The following is a 17,345-nucleotide window of genomic DNA, read 5'->3' on the forward strand; positions in this document are numbered from 1 at the left end:
ACAAAATTGCTAACTCCTTAGCATTTCTCATTTATTTATTTGTTTAATTTTAAATGAAGCTTTTGTTTCAAAATTGTAGACATTAAATTTCAATTATTAATATATATGGTATCGTAGGATTCATAATTAATGTTCATATTAAATTGTGGCTGAGATTTGGTATATATAATTGCTATATGAGCTGCATCCTGCATGCATGGTGAAGTGTGAATAATGTTATATTAATTTCCAGCAGTTAATTTGTGGTCCAAATAGATTTCGCACAAGTAACATGCGCAAACCCCTAAACAACAAATCAAGTGTGAGCCTAAGAATGAAGTGAAACATGCATGCATTAGGGGTGTGTATAGCCCGCGCCGATCCAAACATTCGGCCCGACTCCGAACACTTTAGGGACTAATTTGGTGTGATTTTATTGGGTTTAGGGTCGGATAAAGATCTCAAAAATAGACTCGGTTATTATTTTAGGTGGAGTTCGGACCATGACTCGAGTCACCCGAAATCGGCTCGGTGACCCAGTTATCATATACAATTAATATTTTGTGTTATTAGTGATGGATGATTGCTATTTTTATGTAGAATTTAAGTATTGTAAACCTTAATATTTTGTGTTATTAGTTATTATAAGATTATAAATTAATATTTTATCTTTAAAATGCATAAGATTTTAGACTAATTAATGCATAATATTGTGTTATTTGTATTGATTTAAATATTTGGTATTATTAGATAATATTAGTATTGATTATGGTTATGCTTTAATTTTAGAGAATAGTTGGTTCTTGTTATATTTTTCTAAGTAAATTTTACCATGTCAAATAATAGTTGGAGTATTGAAAATTTGGATATTTTCACATGCTAGTTTATAAAAAGGTATAGGTTTCATCGGGGTTAAAGTCGAATTCAGGTCTAATAAATAGGTCCGATATATATTTCGGATCGGGTCGGGTCAGGTCACATCAAACCCGATTTCATCACCTGGTCTATGACACCCCTAGCATGCATAAACATATAATTAATATTTTTTAACATAATATTTATAATTATATATTTATTATATTTAAAATTATATAATTATCTAATAATAATTAATAAATATTAAATAAGATAATTTTAAACTATTTAAATTAATATTTTATTTTTCGGAAAAATGATAGTGTGAAAGAACGCGGCCGCAAAGACAAAAGTATATGTTTGACGCTCTATTTTAGGATGCTTCTATGAACCACCTGTACAACATGTTAAGTTGTTAATACAATCATTCCCTTAACCTCCTTTAATTTCACGTGTGTATGTAGAAAATCATACTCTTAAATTCTTTAATATAATACATATTAATATTTGTTTGACTATTTGTGTGTGTGTATATATATATGTGGCACGCTGCTCTTAGTACCACCCAACTTCAAACACGTACATAATATTTTATGAAACATATACAGAAAAGAAACCAAACTGGGGTATGGAGGACTGTGAGGATTACAAGAATTACTGGGAGACCAACATGTTCCTCCAAACCCAAGAGTTGGACAGGTAAGTCAACTAATACAATCAAATCATAGTATATATACTACCTTATAATAATGTTCTAATGTTATTTAATTTGTTAATTGACACAGCTGGCAATTGGATGAGGCCTTCTCCGGCGGCTACTACGATTCCAGCTCTCCGGACGGCGGAGCTTCATCGGCGGCATCTAATAAGAACATTGTCTCCGAGAGAAATAGGAGGAAGAAGCTCAATGAAAGACTCTTTGCACTTAGGGCAGTGGTTCCCAACATCACCAAGGTATATAGATTCAATAGAAACTAAATTATTTAAATGAATGCTAAATAAGATAAATTTAGATCAGATAATCTTTCAGATCTTTAAATTTCAATGAGTGATTATTAGTGGTTAATTAATGATGACATATAATTAACATGAAATTATTATTACATAGATGGATAAGGCATCAATCATAAAGGATGCAATTGATTACATAGAGCACTTGCATGAACAAGAGAGAAGGATCCAAGATGAGATAATGGAGCTTGAATCTGAGAAGCTCAAGAATCCAATTATTGCAGCAGCAGGAGACTACGATTTTGAACAGGATCTTCCTGTTCTTCTCAGATCTAAGAAGAAGAGACCCGATAACCTTCTCTTTGATACCTCAGCTTCTTCTTCTTCAAGAAATAACACCAACTATTTTCCCATTGAACTCATTGATGTAAGTATATATTTTTTATAAAATTTGGATTCTCTAGATTTTAAATTTGTAATTTAGAGGATAAAGTGTGATATTCTACCTTTAAATAGTTTCTCTCTCATATTTATTTTTGGTCCTACCTATAAAATAAATAGTGAGAGATCACACTTTACTCTTTAAAATAAAATTCAAATTTTAGAGAATTCAAATCCTTTTTTATAAAATTAAAAAGACAAAAAAAGATCAAAATTTATTTTATTTAATATTTATTAATAATTGCTAAAATTAATAAATACTAAATAATAAGACAAATTTTGATAATTTTTTGTTATTAAGTATTTTCGATATAGTAATACATAATTAATCATTTAATTAATAATGATGATGATGAGATTTATATGGATGAATTGGCAGCTGAGGGTAACATACAAGGGAGAGAAGATATTTGTGGTGAGCTTGACATGCAGCAAAAGAACAGATACAATGGTGAAACTCTGTGAGGTCTTTGAATCTTTAAAGCTCAAGATCATCACTGCTAATATTACTTCTTTCTCAGGCACACTCTCCGAGACACTCTTTGTTGAGGTCAGTTTTTTAATTAAGTAAATTAGATTAATTATCCAACACTGTTACAAGACTAACAGATATTATTATTTTTTAATTAGTATTTAGTTAATAATAATTTATATTTATATTTATAAGAATTTTGTATAAAATAAATATATAATTTATTGATATTTATTATAATTTATACACATGAATTCAAATATTTGTATTTATATTTTTTAAAATTTGTATATATAAATTAATAAAATTTATTTGTTAAAAATAATTTAGTATTTATTTTACTGATCAAATGACTAAAAATTATTAAAAGTTACTAAGTCCAAGAGTTTGTCTTACTTAATTAATTACTTTTCTTTTTTTTAATTTGGAAGAAAAAATATATATTTCTAGAAAACTGATAATTAAATTGATGAATCACTTTAATAAAGTGAAAATACAATTAAGGGAATGAGTATGGATTTTATGGTTGAGGAGATCAGGGAGAGGACCCCATCCATGATCAATATTATTGCTTTTTCATAATTTTAGGTAAAATTCACTGGGTTCATAAAAGAATTTGAAGTCCAACTTCTATATTAATTTCACAACTTCGTACACACGTTTCCCTGTAACAGCGAGTGGGACAAAATGAAACTCTTATCAAATATATAAAATTTCCTATATATGGATATATTAAGATTAGATAGAAAATAATAAGAATGTTATAAAACGTGTTTCTCATTTGGAATTTCTGATAGATTTAATTTACCAGTCTCCACGCGGTGCTATTTCTGAATTTTTGAGACACGTTTTTGTATTTATAAAAATAATAGCAACCTTCCACTGCATTTCACTGTCACAATAGTTTAAGTGACTTATTTAAATCTTTCTGTGGATTATTTCTTATGAATAATAATATGGGAGTCAATTAAAGACGTTGAAAACATCTTTTTATAAAGATATTTTTGAATAATTAAAATTTAATATATATAATCATTTAAATCGTATTATTTTTGTTAAAATTATATTAGACAAATTGATTTGACCAAAAAATAGTGAATCAAATCTTAAACTAATCTAAATTAATATTTATTTTTATAAAAAATTATTACAATATTTTATTATAGAAAATGACTAAAATACTTTCATTATATATATATATATATATTAATTTTGAGAATCCTAAATTTTAGTCTTTTATTTTTTTATAGTAGGATTAGGATTTAGAATTTTTAAAATTAATATATATATAATAAGAGTATTTTAATCATTCTCTATAATAAGGGTATTGTAGTTATTTTTTATAAAAAAATAATATTAATTTAGACCATTTTAATATTTGATTCACCATTTTTTTGGTTAAATCAATTCGTCTAGCCTAATTTTAATAAAAATAACATGATTTAATCGATTATATATGTTAAATTTTAATTACTGAAAAACATCTTTAAAAAAAATATTTTAAATATTTTTATCTGAGTGATTCCCTCTATTATTACTACAAGCTAAGTATTAATATCACATCAATTAGCAGTCTTATTCAAACATAATTAAGCCAAAAATTAAAATTAAAGAAGGTTCTGTATAACTAATCACTATTCACTAATTGACCAGGCTGATTAGGAACGATAATTAATAGAATCCAATGCTAGGTAGCTAGCCGGGGTAGCATTTATAAAGTTTTAATTTGTGGCCTCATGTTAATTATCTAGAGCATATGAGGCTGAAAATTAACATAATTAATTATTAATTAAGCTATGCGTTTTTGTTGCTTTGTTTAATTTGTGTGGTTATGTTTTCTCAGGCAGATGAAGAAGAAAAAGATCATCTGCAGATAAGGATCCAAACAGCCATTGCAGCTCTTAATGATCCCCAAAGCCCAATGAGCATCTGATTTGATGATGAATTAATTAGAGGGTTAATTAAGTTATTATAATCATTTCACATTAATTGGAGTGGAATATTAGCACTGCCTATAACGAGCTATTTCATACACATTAAAGATAATTTAGATAAATATTTTTATATATGAAGACTATAATTAAAAATATTTAGATAAAAATCGCGAAGTTGATAATCAAGAATCGTTAAATAATAATTTAATTAAATTTATTAAATTATATAACGCTTTTCGACATCAACTTCATATAAAGATAACTGCACGTAAGTCTTATTAGTCATTATATTCATATCTTATCCGTTATATCTACATCTTAGTTATTAATTTATTATATTCACAGGAACACATCTTTGTATTACTATTTTTGTATTTTGTCCTTCATATTAATCTTCGTGAGTCATGAGGTGTTGGGTGTACTTTGATGAACGAAGAAATGTGGGGGTGAATTGTGAATTTTTAGGATATTTGCCACTAATTGTTGTATTTACTATTTAGTGAAGATATGAATAATATGTTTGCTGCTTTTGTTTGTGCTCTTTCACTGTCCAAACTTTGTGAACCCCATTTTGCATACATCTATAATCATGAAATTTGCACTTTGCCATATCCCTTTCGCTTTATTTTTTTCTTTTTTCTCTCTTCCTCCCTGAATTAGAGCAGCTTTCTTTTTTCTACTTCACATGACATGTATGCTATGTTTGGTTTTGAGCCAACAGACGATTTTTTTTTATTTTTTTACAAAAATATAAGGCAACTATTTTCACGAAGATATCGAAAATCTTCTCCTAATATATTTTGTTTAAAAAATGCGATTTATTTATTTAGTCACGTTTTGAATAAAAATAACATTTTTATAACCTATAAAAATTAAATTTTACCATCTATTATTTAATAGTCAAAATAAAATATTTTTGTATAAATCTAACAGACGATTTTTTTTTTACAAAAATTATAAGGCAACTATTTTCAGGAGCATGTCGAAAATCTTCTCACAATGTCTTTTGTTTAAAAAGTGCGATTTATTTATTTAGTCATATTATATAAAAATCAAATTTTACAATTTATTATTTAATAGTTAAAATAAAATATTTTTGTATTAATACAATTATAAAATTTTTATTGGAATATCCACCGAATTATAATACTGAAACTTCTCCACTATTAAAGTGTATGGCAAAATAGATTTACGAGAAAGAATAATTTTTTAATAAATTAATTAGTATTTTAGGTTCATTATTATTTCTAATTTAAATTTTAGAAATGCTAATAAAATAGAAGTTAATTTTAAACTTACAACTTAAATGACACAAGAGTAACAAACATTCATTTATTCTCAGAATACACACAAAATTTTCAAGGCAAAAAAAAAATTGTCTTCATCATACATGTGAATATTTACATACATTGATGAAATTAATTTTATTTAGAGATAAAAAACTAATTTAAAATTTCATGTGATTTTATATTTGAATTTTGATAATCCATCAGATGAAATAATAAAAAGTAAAAAACTCACTTCTTTTTTATTTTTTTTGGTTTTCTACCACAACACACTCACACAATACTGAAAAATTCCTATAGATTCAAATTTAAATACAGCATATTAAGAGACATATGGTTTACACCTGAGCTAAGACCTCTGGCATTTTTTTTTTTCACAAAATGAGGATATTACAAACAACAAGTTTGGACTTATTTTTATGTCCAGAGTGGTTATTCAGTTTTGGGCCTTTCTCCTTACAATAATTTTCCCATGATCCAATATATATGGCCCAAATACATATATTTCACTTAAGTTAAAAAAGAAAAAGAAAAGAAGAAGCAAATATAGGGTTTGGATGTTGAAATTGTTCATCTCAAAATCCGTAATTCCTAATTGATAATTGCAAATCCCTAACCCCTAATTCAATCATGGATTCTCTGTTAGCGAGCTACGCTTCTTCAGACGAAGAAGAAGATGAGCAACAACAGCAGAAACTAACCGCAGCTGTTCCCTCCAAAACGACGTCGTCTTCCAGCAGCGCTGTCTCCTCTCTTTTCTCTTCTCTTCCTCAACCCAAATCTTCTTCTTCTTCGCTGTTTCAATCTCTTCCTCAGCCGAATCAACATTCAGTTACCGCAATCCATGACAACGACGACACGTCTGCACCCTCTTCCTCCAAATTCACCGGAAGCTCTTCCCTTTTCACTTCTCTCCCCAAACCTAAATCCCAAATCCAACCACCACAACCACAACCCAAAAAGGTGGTTCAATTCAGGCCTCCAACTATCCCCATCTCTAGATCTTCCGCACCCGACGATGACGATGATGAAGACGAAGAAGAAGAACGAAACCGAAGAAGGAGAATGGCGTCTTCAATTCAAGCTCCATCGGTGAAGTCATTCTTATCCAGCATTCCGGCGCCCCGCAACTCCGCCACCCTAGGCGTCCAAGCCAGTTCTGGTTCCGGCCGTAGATCCATCATTGAGACGGAGGCGCCAGCATCTGAACCGGAACCGGAGCCAGAACCAGCTCTGCCTTCAAGTTCTGGTGTTTCGGATGGCGGTGTTGTTGTTGATCAAAATTCAGCTGGTTATGTGAATTATGAGAGTTACAGCGGTTATCAATATGGGAGTGACCAGAATGCAGGGTCAGGTTATTACGTGGATGGTGGTACTAGTTACGGCGGTTATGGTGCTGGCTATGATCAAAGTTCGGGTTTTCAGCCAGAGGATGGGGTTCCTGGAACTGCTGGTTATGGAAATGGTGATGGTGCCTATGCAAATTATGGTGCATATGCTGATTATGGAAATAATTGGAGTGATGGGTCGTCAGCTTCAGTGACCGCAGAGCCGCTGGCATCTGGGCCTGCGGAGAGTGCGGCGATATTTCCGAAGAAGAGAGGAAGGAATGAGATTCCCTCGGAAATCATAGAGGTGAAGCAGGATGAGTTGATCAAGAACCGGCCAAGAGAGGATCAGGTCAAGCTCACTGGGATAGCTTTTGGACCCTCTTATCAGGTACTACTCTTTGCCTGCTTGTGCATCTTTTGTAGTAAATTCCCTTAGATTTGTTTGGATCGAATTTCATGGTATAAAGCTGCCATCTTTTGTGTTGGTATAGTACTTCATATATAGGACATGTTAATGTTAAGAGTTTTAATTGAGTTGAAAATGTTGAATTTCATATATAGGACATAGCTATTCTGTGTAATAGTTTGTTTGTCTCATCAAACTCTGATGCATGTGGAAATGCGGATATCATGGTCATTTGTCAGTTTAAATCTCTGGCACTCGAAAATGGATGATTAGAGACAGAAGAGAGTAGTCAATAGCTCAATATAGGGCTGGTCTTTTGGTTTACCATCAGGGAATATAGAAGAAAAACTTATTTGAGAGAACTCTGAACTTCCTTGTGACAAGTAAAAGCCATAAATTATAGGGCTCTCTTAGAAAATAAATTTAATGGGGATGATGATGGACAATGTTTTAAATTATAGATAAAGTGCTTGGTGTTTTACTGTTTCCATATTCAAATATTACTTGACTCCAATGGGAACTCTGTTGTATTGGTACCATGCTAATTTGTATATATATAGGGACACCCTACTATACAGCTTAAAATTGTATAGAGAGAGAATATAAATTCTTTTTATAGTTATTTTTTATTATTTTATTGTTGTTCAAAATGTGGGTCCTAACTTTCTCAATCTCTCTTTCATCTCATAAAAGGAAAGATCTGTAAACTTACATCTTTATCATATAATTCACCATATATTAATTGTTCTCTTGCAGCCTGTATCAACGAAAGGGAAGCCGTCAAAGCTGCATAAGAGGAAGCATCAAATTGGTTCCTTGTATTTTGATATGAAACAAAATGAAATGAAGCTCGCAGAGCGGCGCGCAAAGGGTATGCTTACCAAAGCTGAAACACAAGCAAAATATGGATGGTGATATGAGGGAGGATTTTCTTGCAATTTCTTGAACTTCCGTTGAAACATGGATTACAAAAGGGAAGTTCCCATGTATGACTGCGGCCCTTGTATTTCACTGTTCTTCCAAGAGATTTGTATGTTTGCTGTGTTCTCTTTGCAAATTTAAAGCGATGATATGTGTATGCGCTGGAATATGCAATTTGCTGTATTTTGAGATTGATCGCATTCCTCTTTCTTCTTTATCTAGCCTGAGATCAAATGGAAGCTTGTGTGAATTCTCTTCTACATGAGTAGTGGCTTCTGGGTCGAATCCAAAAGTTTGTCCATGGATTTTTGACGAAGCGAAGGTGGTTGTGGGAACACAGCAAATTAAGGTTTAAGCTTAGAAGTCATTAAGTGATTTAGCTTGTCATGTGTGTTTTTCTCCTAGTTCTACACTAACAGTGTACTCAAGTAGACTCCAACTTTCATTTCAATGTAAAGCATGAATTCTAAAATATCAGAATGAATGGCATAAAAAGGACAACTGTATTGTTTAACAATCCTACACAATTTATATATCAAGTTTATTGGTTAACTACAATCATGCATACAACAGATTTTTCACGGTCGATAGAATGATCATTAGCCGGATTTTGTCCCTGTCCAAGCCCACAACTATAGTCTGATCTAAAAGGTTGAGCCATTGAACCCAAAGAATGAGCGCTGCACAGAAAAAACAAATAAAATTAGATCAAGAATGTATGTGCAGAAAATAAGTTACAAAGAAAAGCTGTAACTCTGCCATTTATTTCATGGAAAGGCATCTCTTTTTCATAGGCATTACCATTGTTGACCAACAAGCATGATTAGTGTTATACTTATATATCTTAGCAAATTCTAAGTCCAGAATTGGAAAACAAAAGAAAACGTTAGGTAGCACCTTATACGAGTAAGGATTAAGAGGAAAAAAGAGGCCACATATGTTGTATGATATTGTAAGCTATTACTACTGCTAAACAATTTTGCGAATTCAATATTGAACTAAATTACATGCATTATAACGGAAAAAAATACCATCATAAATGGAAGGATATATAATAAGATGTGCTGCCAGATTAAAACAGTTTTACACGAAATATCAAATAATGATAAGTCAGTAAAACTATCTATCTTTTTACATTGACAGCGTACATGATAGTTTAAAAAGAATAGATGTGATTGGACAACGGTATAAAATTAAGATTTTTTTAACGAGTGAAACTCCAAATTCAAGGAAAGAGTGAATTAGAGAAGGGAACTTATGAAATATCGACATGGGGTATAAGAATAAAGCGAATACTTGCAAATATGAATTAAGAAAGCAGGAATAGACCTGAACATCATAGAACTTGATATAGAATCGGGAACTATCAATGAAAAGCTTAGTTTTCAGGATGTCAGCAATGGTGGAACTTAGTTTGCCATTAACAGAAGGATCAAGGCCACCAATGGAGATGAGTTCACCATAAGCAGCTGGCTCCTCAGAGCCAGCAAACGCAATAGGGACACTCCCATTCAACAGTATCATCACATACTGCAAAAGAAAGAACCCAGAGGGATTCAGAGTAATTTCATCGAACAAGAGGTGTGCAATGCAGAAACAAGAAAAAGAGAAGAGGTGTGCTTAACGGATTCGGGTTTTCCGATTATCTTAGCAACAGCTTTGGTGGCGTCTCTGAGAATGTCGGAAGCAACGACGGTGTCGACGGGGATGTTGGTGAACAAGTTCAGCGTCGGCATTGCTGCTGCAACCTCCAAACACCGCTGGGTCAAAGATTAGGTTAAGGATAAGCTCTATCTCTCTTCACAAAACAAGCCTATAGTACTATTACTATTTACTACTATATTGGCACATGTTAATAATAATAATTATTATTAATGTACTCAGAAATATTCTTGCCATATTTATAGAAAACTTGAATTTAAAACAATTTAGACATTATGTTTATAAAAATTTGCTTTTGATGTTTATCAAAAGTTTGTAATGTATATCCAACTTACTTCCTTTTATCTTTCCCTTGTTTTTATTTTTCATGTTTAAACATTTTTTCAATTTTTTTAACTATCACTTAGTTAACATTGTTTACCTCATTTAGAGTAGATTTGGATTGTTTTTTGAAAAAAAAAACCTTTATAAATAAAAGTAAATAAAAATTATTTTACATTTAGATTGACTTTAAAAAAAAAAAATTTAAGCATTAAAAACGTTTTTTGTTTTTATTTTTCTTAAAACCAAAGTATTGTTGACTTTTATTCAATAAAATTATGTTTTGAGTATATATACATTTTGGTTCTCAAAGAATTTCAGACTAGACACTTTAGTCCCTAACTAAAATTAATTACTCGATTGGTCCCTAACAATTAACTCCGTCAGTCATTTAGGTCCTTTACTCCGTTAATTCTAACGGAGGACAAATAGTCTTTAACAACTCTAACATGGGACAAAATGGTCCCTGATCTCCTCTGTTCGGAAACGACACTGTTCTCTCCCAATTTCTATCATATCTCCCATAACACTAACAGTCTAACACTATAACTTCAAACTACACAACACACACTCTATAAATTTAATGTTCACAAGAAAAAAAAAATCCTCAACTTGTTCTCAACAAATTCATACTCAGAAAACTAATGCCTTTGTCTCTCAACTAGTTGTCATCTTTGATGGATCCCATGAATCTAGACAGCACGTCTAATTTGTTAAGACTCGTTGTTGTCGTTGCCATCTCCCTCCTCCTCTGCCCTAACATCTCCATGACCACATTGTCCACCACTCCGATCGCTTCTTTCAACTTCTTCTCCGAACCAATGTTTAGTAATCGCTTCAGTTTTTATATGAGCAGCAACGATGACATTGCTTGTTGTAATAGATTGGATGCGAGGTCGAAACTGTCTGCCAACTTGGACTCCAGGAAAGAAGGAATGAAGCACTCGGTGTCTATTTCAAATGAGAATATGCATATGATGTCGAAGGAGAATCTTCTCATGATATCCTAATGTCCAATAATCTATATTGCTTGCCGGAGAGTGGAGAAATGCGTGCCCTTAGAGTAGTTGTGGAACTTGGTCTTGAGGATGTCGCGGACATTGTCGGGGTTGGAGGTGATGTTATCAAGGATGTGAAAGTGGATGCTTTTGGTGGGTGAAGTACAGAGGAGGTAGATGTACTAGTCACAGATTTAGAAAGTGTGTGGTTCATCACATGTTGAGATAGGTGCGACACGTGTGACAATTACACCATGGCTTAATTTTGGAACTAAAGAGGAGGAAGGAAAAGATGGAAAAGAAGACTGAAGATGAAGAATGATAGTATGAATGTTAGAGTTATGCAAGATATAATAAAAATTGGAAAAGAACAATGTCGTTTTCGAATAAAGGAGTCAGGGATCATTTTGTCACATATTAGAGTTTTCAGGAACCATTTTGTCTTCTGTTAAAGTTAACGGAGCCAAAGACCTAAGTAACTGACGAAATTAATTGTTAGAGATCAATCGAGTAATTAATTTTATTTGAAAACTAAAATATCTGATTTAAAATTCTTTGAAGACCAAAATGAATATATACTCTTATGTTTTAAAAAAAGGCATCCAGATGTATTTAAAACATAATAAAAATATTTTATTTTAAAAAATTTCAGAAATCAATTTGAATAGAAATCAATTTGAATATGAACTCTACTTTCCGCACTCAAATAAGCCAATTCAAACCACTTAATCAATAAAATTTCACTAGTATGGAAAATAATTTTGGAGTCACAATGAATATACCTCCAAATTATAGTATGTTCGCCCTAAGCTTAGCATATCCAATACTTGGATTCGACTTATAAATGCAAGCTTATGATAAATGTTTGGGTGACAATAAGAAACGGCATGTATAACACTGGGCACAAAAATAACGATACCAAAAAAGAAAATGTATGATTAGTTGCTCATAATTTGGTGAGTAGTTGCTAGTGAAAACCTACAATTCTCATAATATACACTACAAAGTACAAACTAAAATAATGAAATTGACTAATATTGCGTTACATTTTCTATGGCACTACTCCACTCTTAGCCACAATACCAGATTACATGATATCATAAAAAAAAAAGAAACAAAAAAACATGTGGAACCCAACATATATATATTAGAACAAACTAACTAGAAATCGATTCCTTGTGAATACAGCGAAACCATTTTAAAGTCTGAAAGAACTGTAGCCTCCAAGACCAGAAGAACCATAACCGCTGTAAGGTTGCGTGGACAACGAAGATGATGAGTATGATGTACTGCCCAATTGGGCGTAAGTAGACCTCAGATCGGCATCTAACCTGCTGTAAGCACTAGCGGCAGGCTCTTTGTGATTAGTTATCACTTCCTGTAAAATGCAGAGTAAAGCGTTTCTCTCAGCAAAAGCAAATATAAACTGGAGGTGGAAAAACTAAGCAATATATACATACATAAAGAGAGGATATGAATCACAATCACAATCGTGCAAAACTTTTTATTCCTTAATGATTACTTTTACGATTGTCCTGGTGACATGCATGTATATCTATCTATTGTATGAACTTACATCCAAGCAATAACTACATTTCCTGAACAAATATACAGTTAGTGCAACCCCACCCCATCAACCTGAGATAAATATTATCTAAGGATAGGTTTATTCAGGTCTGGTATACATTCAATAATGGTCATCTGTTTTGACTACTTAAGATGATGTCTACTTACTAATGCTCTGCTTAGAGTGGTATTTATGGAAATGTGAAAAAAACAGTTTATCTGTCTTCTGCTCCTACCAAAATATACAGAACGAAAATGCCAAACTATGCTAAACTGATGAAACGTCTCAATCCCCTTTCTACTACTTCCTTTCAACATCTCAATCAAATTATCAAGTGAAATGGTTTATAACTTTTAACCCATACATGGAATGGGGATATAGACTAAATAGCAAGTGTCTAAATCATTCAAATAAGGGAAGCAATAATGGCTATAAAACTGAGCAGCTGGGCAATAAATTTGTTAAGATAATAAAGCCTATTTCTGCATTAATACTTGCTAACATATTCCTATCAAAATATACAGATATGCTTAGGCATTTTCATTATAATACACAATGGAACCAGATCAATGTAACTTTAACTTTCTTTTCATAGGCCCAGCTCTAGTACCTGAATCAGTTGTTGTGCCAACTGAACCTGAGATGAGGTGCCTTTTATTTCCACAATAATTTCATCAGGCACTCTGCTCTCCTGCACCGTCAATATGGCTCCACTAGTACGGCGAATGTAATCAATATTAGTCCCTTGTATACCAATTATGTCCTCTGCATAGGACAGTGGTATTTGCATTGTTTGTATTACCTGATAAATGCAAACAATATGGGAGTAAGGTGAGAGTTATCATGATAATCAATGGCAAAATAAATGGGGAAATAAGACCAAGGTGCAAGCATATATGCTAGAATTGGAAAGGGGTTATCAATAAGCAAGTTATACAGGATAGGATTTGATGATTAATCTCTAATTTAAGTAAAGCCTATGATCTTCTTCTCTTGTATGGAGAATCCCTTATCCTCCATTTTCTTGTATTATTCTTCTCTCTGTCTTAATGATATTCTTTTTTTTTTCTTTTGCAAAATAAATCTTATATACACTTTGTAAATTATTATCATAGATATATTTTGTCAACGGAGTTTCAATAGCAAATAGTACCCAAATAAAAATGTGTCACTAAAAAATGCTAACCGTAGTAACAATAGGAGCACCAGCAGCACGGCCCAGAGCTGAAGAACGAAGACCGGAAAGTGAAGAATCTTGCCCGTACAGTGACACTGAGGAGGAAGGGAGTAATGAATCCAATTGACTTTCACGCTCAACAAAGAGAGCATCCCTTTTTGTTGGAAGAGAAACATCAGCAACAATGGAAGGTTGGGAAGCACTATACAGCGATGGCTTGTCAGCCCAGGTATCCACCTGGTGGTCTTGGGAGATTGTTGCATTGTACTTGAACAAAACAAAGGATTCACATATCTTAGAGTAAGGTAGAGCAATACCAGATAAGATAGCCTTCATGTAAATGAAATGGCAGTCCAACATGCAGAATATACACTGGAATCAGCTTTTAAGCCTAATAATACGTTTAGAAGATATCAAACTTACAGTTTTCTCAAATAGGGGAAGAACAGTATGATCCACCAAAAATTTCCTCAGGTGCCCAACTACTGCTTCCAGTGCCTTAAGCACCTTCAAGACTTCTCCCTGCAGCTCTACAATCCTTTCATCGGCCGCAGCATAAAATGGCACCTCGTCTATCATGAAAATGATTTGGCATCAGAAACATTCCGATCTTTTAACCAAAAATGTATTTAAAAAAGAATGCTCATTTCGTTAGGTACATAAAAATGAGAACAGGAATCTAAACTTAAGTCAAATTGGACTCTGCACAAAAATTAGGCTCAAGAAAAGAGCATCGACCCAACACAAATCTGATTGAACATAGAATTCAGCACACCTTAATAACCCAAAATCACTAGTTGCTGTTAAAATAGAGGGAAAATCATAGGTTCATTATGTAAAATTACATAAATGTGACAGGAAGCATACCGCCTGACAATACTCTAACAGAAGCAGCAGTGCTTTCCTGTATGGATTTGATTAACGAGCCCTGCTTTCCAATCAAATTGATGGCCTGTGTTGATGCTACCAATAAACGGATAGAACAAAAATTGCCCCCGGCAGCTCCCAATGTCATATTCTCGCCCTCAGTTTCAGATAATCCCGATATACGCTTAAAAATCCTCATTACAGCATCCATTGCAGGAGAGAATGCTGTCTCTGGATCTTCCTTCCCTGATATAAGTACCTACAGACATTTAATCCACATTCAGATTCAAAAGAATTCGATACAAATTAATAAAATATCCTCATGTACACATAAACATTTTGAGATGCCAACAGTGTGAAGTCGAGAATCATCTGCATTCTGTACGATATATAAACCAATTAAATTGGTGAGCTAATTCCCAACCTATACTGAAAGTTACTGTAACAAGACAAAAAATCATGTAGTATCACTGACTGTACAGGGATGAAGATAGAATCCGAAGTAACCTGCTTAAACAATGGAAATCCTGCAGGAACCTACTTCATACGGGTAGCCTTGAAATTTAATCCTATTAATACTGTTTCGATAGCTAAATTCATCAAAAGCTGATGAATTATGATAAAATTGAAGTTGAACGACGAAAGCAAACATGAAATCAAATTACAACATTAGTTATAACATACGACTTAATGAATAAAGGATAAGGTAGAGTAACGTATATCCAAAATTAATGAAACTGCATTTAACCAAGGAAAACAGTGATTAGCTTCAGAGGAAGGAGTATATAAAGTTAAATGCGTGTTTTTTTCTCTGAGCTGATCTATAAAGAGAAAACCTTTGAACGAACTGAGAAAAAGAATGATAAAGAAAACCCAATAAATATAGATGTGTATGGACTATGGAGAGAGAGACTCACGATTCGATCGGAAGTGCCGACAGCACCATCTAGAACGCGAATGCGAGCTCGAGTCTCTTCACATGTCTTCTTAATGAGCTCGCCCTTCCGCCCAATTATGCTGCCGACTTTGAGCACCGGCACGATGAGCCGGAACACGCAGTGGCCGGGCCAACCAGGCCATCTCTTCTCCGGCGGAGTGGTGGTGGTACTGCCGGTTGCGGCAGCTTCAGGTGCCGGAACCGCCTCGGATTCGGGTGCATCGGTTGAAGGGTTTGCGCTGCCTACGGCAGTGGATTCGGTGGCGGCTGCCGCTAAGGCGGTTGTAGTGGTGGTGGCGGTGGAGGGTTGTTCGGCGGCGGCGGCATTTGCCGGTGCAAGTGGCTGGGAAACATTGTTGGAGGTGCCGTTCTGGATTGGTTCGACGGTAGCCATGGACGCGTGGAGCTTAGGTTCTGTGTCGCAAGTTGCAACCGAATTGAAGCGATTAAGGGTTTGTAGTTTTAGTTAAAAGTTAGCGCTATTACTCTTAATCTTAACTACTATTCTTATTCTTTTCCAATTGGTAATTTGGAATTTGGGAATTTAGGTCTAGAAGACTACAGGCCCTTTTAATCTATCTTATTATTCAATTAAAATTAAATGAACTTCGCTAAACCTATATATATACTTTCTCCATTTCTAATAATTTTGATATTTAAAATTATTAATTTTAATGTACTAATGTTATAAAAAAATTTATATAATTATTTCTTAAACATGTAAATAGTTTTTTAAAAGTTAAATAATTAAATTAATTTTTAAAACTTTTTTTTAATCAAATTCGTCATGTATTTGTTTACAGAGACGAGACAATATATTTTGTGTCCATCTTGACAGAAAAACACAGAGACACTGATAAATGACACAACTTATTTTCTATTTATTTTTATTATTCTTGTTAATTTCTCATAATTATACTTTTTATTATTATATTTTTTTTCTCAAATTTTTTAATAAAAAAAGATAGAATAAATTAAATTTTCATAATTTGTTCTATTTTATTAGAATACAAGAACACTAAATTTCTGAATTTTGTCTTTTATGTCTTGTTTTTAGTGTTTTGTTATTCTAAAAAACAAGCACAACTTTAAAAATTTTAAATTAGTCATATTAGTTCTTCCGCCATTTCCTTTATATGATATCGAAATTTGCTAATGTGACATGTTAAGTGACACCACAACGTACATCTAAAAATCTTAATTGATTATTAATATAATAAGTTTACGAGCATCAGCGTTA

At 32.7% G+C, this 17,345-nt stretch overlaps 4 protein-coding genes across 4 annotated transcripts; 2 read left to right on the top strand and 2 right to left on the bottom strand.

The window, feature by feature from the left end:
• Positions 1-1,277: 1,277 nt before the first annotated feature.
• LOC130941859 (transcription factor bHLH35-like) lies at positions 1,278-5,172 on the top strand. Its single transcript, XM_057870487.1, has 5 exons — positions 1,278-1,533; positions 1,620-1,788; positions 1,943-2,212; positions 2,606-2,776; positions 4,542-5,172. The coding sequence occupies exons 1-5, from the start codon at positions 1,463-1,465 to the stop codon at positions 4,629-4,631; spliced, it is 771 nt and encodes a 256-aa protein (XP_057726470.1). The 5' UTR covers positions 1,278-1,462; the 3' UTR covers positions 4,632-5,172.
• Positions 5,173-6,153: 981 nt separating this feature from the next.
• Positions 6,154-9,091, top strand: LOC130967612 (uncharacterized). Its single transcript, XM_057892552.1, has 2 exons — positions 6,154-7,637; positions 8,412-9,091. The coding sequence occupies exons 1-2, from the start codon at positions 6,549-6,551 to the stop codon at positions 8,568-8,570; spliced, it is 1,248 nt and encodes a 415-aa protein (XP_057748535.1). The 5' UTR covers positions 6,154-6,548; the 3' UTR covers positions 8,571-9,091.
• Positions 9,031-10,456, bottom strand: LOC130967617 (uncharacterized). Its single transcript, XM_057892566.1, has 3 exons — positions 10,202-10,456; positions 9,906-10,106; positions 9,031-9,256 (listed from the first exon to the last, which is right to left on the bottom strand). The coding sequence occupies exons 1-3, from the start codon at positions 10,310-10,312 to the stop codon at positions 9,221-9,223; spliced, it is 348 nt and encodes a 115-aa protein (XP_057748549.1). The 5' UTR covers positions 10,313-10,456; the 3' UTR covers positions 9,031-9,220.
• Positions 10,457-12,467: 2,011 nt separating this feature from the next.
• On the bottom strand, positions 12,468-16,620 carry LOC130960700 (RNA-binding KH domain-containing protein PEPPER-like). Its single transcript, XM_057886148.1, has 6 exons — positions 16,086-16,620; positions 15,169-15,427; positions 14,725-14,873; positions 14,311-14,568; positions 13,735-13,926; positions 12,468-12,935 (listed from the first exon to the last, which is right to left on the bottom strand). Exons 1-6 carry the CDS (start codon positions 16,497-16,499, stop codon positions 12,756-12,758), a joined length of 1,452 nt encoding a protein of 483 aa, XP_057742131.1. The 5' UTR covers positions 16,500-16,620; the 3' UTR covers positions 12,468-12,755.
• Between the last annotated feature and the right edge of the window lie 725 nt (positions 16,621-17,345).

This window comes from Arachis stenosperma, chromosome 1 (genome assembly GCF_014773155.1).
Source record: "Arachis stenosperma cultivar V10309 chromosome 1, arast.V10309.gnm1.PFL2, whole genome shotgun sequence".
Taxonomy (NCBI): Eukaryota; Viridiplantae; Streptophyta; class Magnoliopsida; order Fabales; family Fabaceae; genus Arachis; species Arachis stenosperma.

What these genes read in the sequence shown, in the direction of transcription:
- LOC130941859 (XM_057870487.1), top strand. Translation starts at nt 1,463, where the DNA reads ATGGAGGACTGTGAGGATTACAAGAATTACTGGGAGACCAACATGTTC. An exon ending in CAAACCCAAGAGTTGGACAG is followed by an intron (nt 1,534 to 1,619) that starts GTAAGTCAACTA and finishes TAATTGACACAG; the next exon opens with CTGGCAATTGGATGAGGCCT. An exon ending in TGGTTCCCAACATCACCAAG is followed by an intron (nt 1,789 to 1,942) that starts GTATATAGATTC and finishes ATTATTACATAG; the next exon opens with ATGGATAAGGCATCAATCAT.
- LOC130967612 (XM_057892552.1), top strand. Translation starts at nt 6,549, where the DNA reads ATGGATTCTCTGTTAGCGAGCTACGCTTCTTCAGACGAAGAAGAAGAT. An exon ending in CTTTTGGACCCTCTTATCAG is followed by an intron (nt 7,638 to 8,411) that starts GTACTACTCTTT and finishes GTTCTCTTGCAG; the next exon opens with CCTGTATCAACGAAAGGGAA.
- LOC130967617 (XM_057892566.1), bottom strand. Translation starts at nt 10,312, where the DNA reads ATGCCGACGCTGAACTTGTTCACCAACATCCCCGTCGACACCGTCGTT. An exon ending in TAATCGGAAAACCCGAATCC is followed by an intron (nt 10,107 to 10,201) that starts GTTAAGCACACC and finishes TTTCTTTTGCAG; the next exon opens with TATGTGATGATACTGTTGAA. An exon ending in TCAAGTTCTATGATGTTCAG is followed by an intron (nt 9,257 to 9,905) that starts GTCTATTCCTGC and finishes TTTTCTGTGCAG; the next exon opens with CGCTCATTCTTTGGGTTCAA.
- LOC130960700 (XM_057886148.1), bottom strand. Translation starts at nt 16,499, where the DNA reads ATGGCTACCGTCGAACCAATCCAGAACGGCACCTCCAACAATGTTTCC. An exon ending in TCGGCACTTCCGATCGAATC is followed by an intron (nt 15,428 to 16,085) that starts GTGAGTCTCTCT and finishes AAATGTCTGTAG; the next exon opens with GTACTTATATCAGGGAAGGA. An exon ending in TTCCCCTATTTGAGAAAACT is followed by an intron (nt 14,569 to 14,724) that starts GTAAGTTTGATA and finishes GTTTTGTTCAAG; the next exon opens with TACAATGCAACAATCTCCCA.